Source organism: Triticum urartu, chromosome 3A (genome assembly GCF_056163025.1).
Source record: "Triticum urartu cultivar PI428250 chromosome 3A, HENAU_Tu73, whole genome shotgun sequence".
NCBI lineage: Eukaryota > Viridiplantae > Streptophyta > Magnoliopsida > Poales > Poaceae > Triticum > Triticum urartu.
In genome coordinates, this window is record NC_141875.1 from 242,176,087 (window position 1) to 242,181,954 (window position 5,868).

The following is a 5,868-nucleotide window of genomic DNA, read 5'->3' on the forward strand; positions in this document are numbered from 1 at the left end:
ACACAACCAAGGAGCTAGTGCTTGAGTTGTGCACTTAAAATAAATTTTATGTAAACGCTATCTATATTCCATACCAATATTTGTTATTTACGTGCGACATTGTCTTTTATGATCGACGTGCATGGATTTGCATGGATTTGAGAGTCCGAACTTAAGATATGTGAATGTCGAGAGGAAAATATGAGGGCCCGTCAGGATGCGCCTGCGGGCGTGCCCGGGCGCATCCGCGGACAAATAGGGGGTCTGATTTGGCAGGTCCGACTATAGATGCTTTTAGATGCTTAGAAGGAAAAGGTAGAAGTATAGGGCCCATTTTGGGTTCTGGCCCACATGCCAGCCGCAGCCCGATCAACAAATGGCCTTAACTCTCTTTTTTTTTATAAACTTCTTTTTTATTTATTCATAAGTAAAGTAGCATTGTTTACAAATATCATGGGCGCTATCCATCCAAATACTTGCAGGAGAAAACCAACCTAGCTAACTTTGCTAGTTCATGAACTATTCCATTACGCTTTTTATTTAAGCTAGGCATAAACTTGAAGAAGATATTGTGTTGAATTTTTTTACTCCCTCACAACGCACGGGCACCTACATAGTCCCTTTAAAAAGTGTCCCTGGGAAGAAATGCAACGCAGATGAGATGATACATGCATGGCATGCCACGTTAGCGTCCAGATGGCGAGCTGCGGTGCGCAGATAGCCTATAGCCAGACACAATCGTCCCGTCGGGGTGGTCGACCAACGAGAGCCATTCGTCTGCCCCAGGCGCGCACGATGGCCACTTCGACGCTTCCCTCGCACCCATCGTCGACTCCAGCTCGCCAGAGGAGGCCGGGGAGTCAAAAATCTAGCTAGCTAGCTAGCTAGCATCTGCGCCGAGCCGATCGAGCACGCAAGCGAGAAGCCACGTCCGTGCACAGGGTAAGGGGAGGACAGGCGCCATGCTCCGCCTGCTCCCGCTCTCCCTCTCCACCCAGTGCCGGAGCGGCGGCCCGCCGCCGCACCGCTGCTTCGTCGACGGCGGCTCGCCGTCCCAGAGAGCCGGGCCAGGGCTCCTCGCGAACAACGGAGTTCGCGTTAGAGTCCGGAGGCGAGCGCTCCGCGGGGCAGACGTCCAGCCGGACACCCCGCCATCGCGCAGGGACGGGGATAAGCCGCTGCACGCGGATGCCGAACAGGTGGAGGGCAGCGGCGTGGAGCTGCTGGACTCGGTAAGGAAGCTGCTGCTGGAGGACGCCGAGCCGGGGGTGGAGGAGCAGGGGCAGTTCCCCAAGCGCTGGGCCATTGTCTTCCTCTGCTTCTCCGCCTTCCTCCTCTGCAACATGGACCGCGTACGTGCGCACCCCTAGCTGGGCTGCTTCCCCCACCTCCTCACTCCTCACCACCGACATCCATAGCTACTGAACCTCCAGCAATGGTTGCTATTAATTTGCAGGTAAACATGAGCATTGCCATCATGCCCATGTCCGCGGAGTACGGCTGGAACCCGCAAACCGTCGGCCTCATCCAGTCGTCCTTCTTTTGGGGCTACCTCCTAACTCAGGTCTGTGGTTCAGACCGGGGAGCAACCATTGATTGGTTCATACTGAACATGCACACACTTTGTATCTAAGATTCATGGAAGATCCGCAATTTACTCCTCCCCTTGAGTGTAGTATCTAACACCATTGTCATTGCAGATAGCAGGAGGGATATGGGCAGACAAAGTTGGGGGGAAGACTGTTCTTGGTTTCGGGGTGATTTGGTGGTCGGTCGCCACAGCTCTTACGCCTGTGGCGGCAAAGCTAGGCTTGCCATTTCTCCTTGTTGTGCGTGCTTTTATGGGAATTGGAGAGGTAAGCCTTGATAATCATCCTTACTGTACAAAGCTACGTCACTGTACCACTGTGACTTTGAGTCATAGAATACGGTTCCTAATTTCATGGTGAAGTTGAACATTTGGTGCATTCTGTGTCTTCCAGTTTGCCTTTGGTAATTTGCACTACTTAACCATTTGGTGTGGTGTTTGCATTTCTCTGATTTAGTTGTCGTCCTGTCTGAATTTGCTGTGAAGTTATTGTGATAAAATAAGGGGTACCAGAGCTTAGGTTCAAATATTGCTTTAAACATAGAGAATAAGCCAACTGAGGGAAGGGCCAAATTATATAATAGGAGAAGAAAGGCAAACAAAGTTGTAGTTGATGTTCTTCATACACCGGTGCATCATGGACATGACAAAATATAAATTCTTGCAACAGGGGGTTGCCATGCCCGCAATGAATAATATACTTTCAAAATGGGTTCCTGTATCAGAGAGGAGCAGATCATTAGCTCTTGTATATAGTGGGATGTACCTAGGGTCAGTGACAGGACTCGCATTTTCGCCATTCCTGATACACAAGTTTGGGTGGCCATCAGTCTTCTATTCCTTCGGCTCTCTTGGGACTGTCTGGTTCGCGACATGGGCGGCCAAGGTACTTCGGTGTTGTGAATTACTGTGCAACTTCTCTGATTTTGTTTTCATCATGTCTGAATTTGTTGTCTGTTATCTTAAAAGGCTTATAGTACTCCACTTGAGGATCCGAGGATTAGTGCTGAAGAAAAGAAGCTTATCATTAGTCAAACCACATCAGGAGAGCCTGTTACAACAATTCCATGGGGAGTAATATTGTCAAAACCGCCTGTTTGGGCACTTATAGCTTGCCACTTTTGCCATAACTGGGGAACTTTTATCTTGCTCACATGGATGCCTACGTACTACAACCAGGTACCATCAACATCGTTGTTACCTAATTGAGCATCATGAACTGCAAACCCCTTTCTTTATAAAGACAAACTTAATATAAAATAGGTTTTGAAATTCAACCTCACGGAGTCCAGCCTTTTCTGCGTCCTTCCCTGGCTAACAATGGCGATTTCTGCAAACGTTGGTGGTTGGATTGCAGACACACTTGTTAGTAGAGGAACATCAGTGACAACGGTTCGCAAGGTAAATTAAACACTTTGATATTCTGAGTTTATATTCCCCAGTGATGTATTCACTGGGGCTAAGATAACCAGGATCCAGTTTTTGAACTTGTACTAAAGAAAGATGTCATCAATATTGTTACCCTATGCACGTCCACCTGTTGCAGATCATGCAATCAATTGGTTTCTTAGGGCCAGCCTTTTTTCTCAGTCAACTGAGCCATATCGATTCACCAGCACTGGCAGTTTTGTGCATGGCTTGTAGCCAGGTGAGGCTCCCTTTTACTTCTGGTCGTTGATAATATTTTCTTCGTATAGTGCAACTCTGTTTTATATCTGAATCTTTTTCTAAATGTCAGGGAAGTGATGCATTTTCTCAGTCTGGTCTATACTCGAATCATCAAGATATCGGTCCTCGATACGCCGTAATCATCTGACTATAGCATAATATTTCAGTGCACTATAATCTTAGATGTTCTGTAAAGTCGTACTGAATATGCTACCAAAAGGTGATGAACTTCCTGTCTTGCAGGGTGTACTACTTGGTCTCTCCAACACAGCTGGGGTTCTAGCTGGTGTATTTGGCACAGCAGCAACCGGATACATCTTGCAGCATGGTCTGCCCTGATCCTAAACTCTTTATGTTACGTAACATATTACACTGTCAATTTGCACGTCTCATCCTTCAAACAAAAATGCAGGTTCTTGGGACGATGTCTTCAAATTGTCTGTAACTCTTTATCTTGTTGGAACTGTGATATGGAATTTATTTTCAACCGGCGAGAAAATTATCGATTGATATGTATAGCCCGCTTCTGGTTAACGACTCATCCCTGCTAGTAGTAGATACTGCCCTGGGTGGACACAATTCATTCTGCATGCACTGCTCCAACTCCTGGGAAGAAAGAAAGAAGCAAAGAACAGACTGCCAGATCTAATATGTACCAGCAAGCAACAGCTGCACATAATTCAGGATCTTAATTTTGAAACGGAGCATGAATTGAGCACAGGAACGCCAAGCGGCCGGTTGTATAGGGATGTGTAGTGTGCAAGTGATTATAGGTACCATGTACATATCCTGTCATACACGCATAGTGTTTTTGACCTGTAAGCCTCTTTTCTTTTTCTTTTTGGAATAGCTCACTTCTGTGACATATCATCGTAGTCTAGTTTTGTTTCCTGATTATTTCAGGATCATAAACATGGATGCACTGAACATTTGATGAGTATTTAACACTCACTTTGATCTATACAACTTTTGTAGCATGTATGTTTAAATGAGGAAGTGCAACTCTGTTTCATCCTGTGAACGCTCAGATGTTCAGGTTCTTTGTGGTGGAACCAGCCCATCGTAATCCAAGTCCTAGACTTGGCACTGATGCTCGCATTCAAGCTTCACAACAATGTTCGTTTAGTGGGAGGAGATGTTCTCGTTGACTACGAAACGCATGTGGTGGCTTCGTCAAATCTAAAGATGTTGTGACCGCTCCGTATCAGGGTGGTGCTTATAGGCGTAGAGTGTACATGCGTACATTCATAGGGGTGACAGAACTGGTGGCTAGGGTTAGGCTCGTTCTGGTCCTCTCACGCTTTGTCCCCGCGAGCGACCCGGGGCAACCCTTGCTCGTCGCCTCTCTCCCCTTTCCTCCCAACACTCCTCCCCCACCGCCATCACGAGGCGCTGACAGGCAAAGCCCGATCGACGCAGGTGGTGGTGGGGCCTCTTTCCTCTCCGCTCGATCCAAGGGATGGCTTGGGATGATTCCGCGGGTGGAGAGGCTTGGTTGTCACGGGGACCAACTGCACGAAGGGTGAGTGGGCGGTGTCGTTCTTGCTGCTGGTGTGCCGGCGCCCTAGATCTCACTGGTGGTGCGGCGGCTACGAAGACTTCTTCCTCAGGTGGAATCATGCGGCCGCCCTCTGGCTAGGCTGCTGTGATGGATTCTTTGATAGGAAGAAAATGAGCCACTTTAGTGAGTTTGTCGATGACAACGGAGATAGTATCATTGCCACGCTTGGACTTTGGAAATCCAGTCACGAAGTCCATCTCAATATGATCAAACTTCCATTCTGGAATGGCAAGAGGTTGGAGGAGACCAGCTGGTCATTGGTGTTCTGCTTTCACTCTTCTGCAGACATCACATTCATTCACGAACTGAGCAATCTCGCGCTTCATTCGAGTCCACCAATACGACTGCTTGAGGTCATGGTACATATTTGTACTTCTAGGGTGAATAGAGAGGAGTGAATTGTGAGCCTCGTTCATAATGACTTTATGAAGGTCACCTTTAGGCACAACAATGCGATCCTCGAAGAATAGAGTATCCTTGTCATCAAGACGATAACACTTGTACTTGGGTTGACTCTTGGCAATCCCAATCTTCACCTTCCTCACCATAGCATCAAGAAGTTGAGCCTCACGAATCTGATCTTCCAAAGTAGGAGAGACTTGGAGGTTGGCGAGGAAACCTTGAGGAACAACTTGAAGGTTGAGTTTGCAGAAAGCTTCACAAAGCTCGGGTTGGTAAGGCTTGAGAATCAAACTGTTGCAGTAAGCCTTCCTGCTCAATGCGTCAGCAATTACATTGGCCTTGCCTGGAGTATATTCGATACTCAGATTATACTCTTGAATCATCGACCCAACGAGTCTGCCTGAGGTTGAGATTAGGCTGAGTCTAGATGTACTTGAGACTCTTATGATCAGTGAAGATGTCCACTTTTCTTCCCAATAAGAGATGTCTCCAAGTTAAAAGAGTATGGACGACTGCCGCCAACTCGAGGTCGTGAGTGGGGTAGTTCTTTTCGTTGGGCTTCAACTGGCGAGAGGTATAGGCCACAACTTTCTTCTCTTGCATCAACACTGCACCAAGACCTTGAAGGGAAGCATCACAGAAGACCTCAAATGGTTTGGATTCATCAGGA

The 5,868-nt window shown here is 47.4% G+C and overlaps 1 protein-coding gene across 1 annotated transcript; it reads left to right on the forward strand.

Annotated features, from left to right (window-relative positions):
- Positions 1-727: 727 nt before the first annotated feature.
- On the forward strand, positions 728-4,250 carry LOC125543836 (putative anion transporter 1, chloroplastic). Its single transcript, XM_048707318.2, has 10 exons — positions 728-1,331; positions 1,436-1,543; positions 1,680-1,835; positions 2,238-2,453; positions 2,537-2,746; positions 2,831-2,968; positions 3,114-3,215; positions 3,306-3,371; positions 3,479-3,563; positions 3,648-4,250. The coding sequence occupies exons 1-10, from the start codon at positions 942-944 to the stop codon at positions 3,743-3,745; spliced, it is 1,569 nt and encodes a 522-aa protein (XP_048563275.1). The 5' UTR covers positions 728-941; the 3' UTR covers positions 3,746-4,250.
- Positions 4,251-5,868: the final 1,618 nt, after the last annotated feature.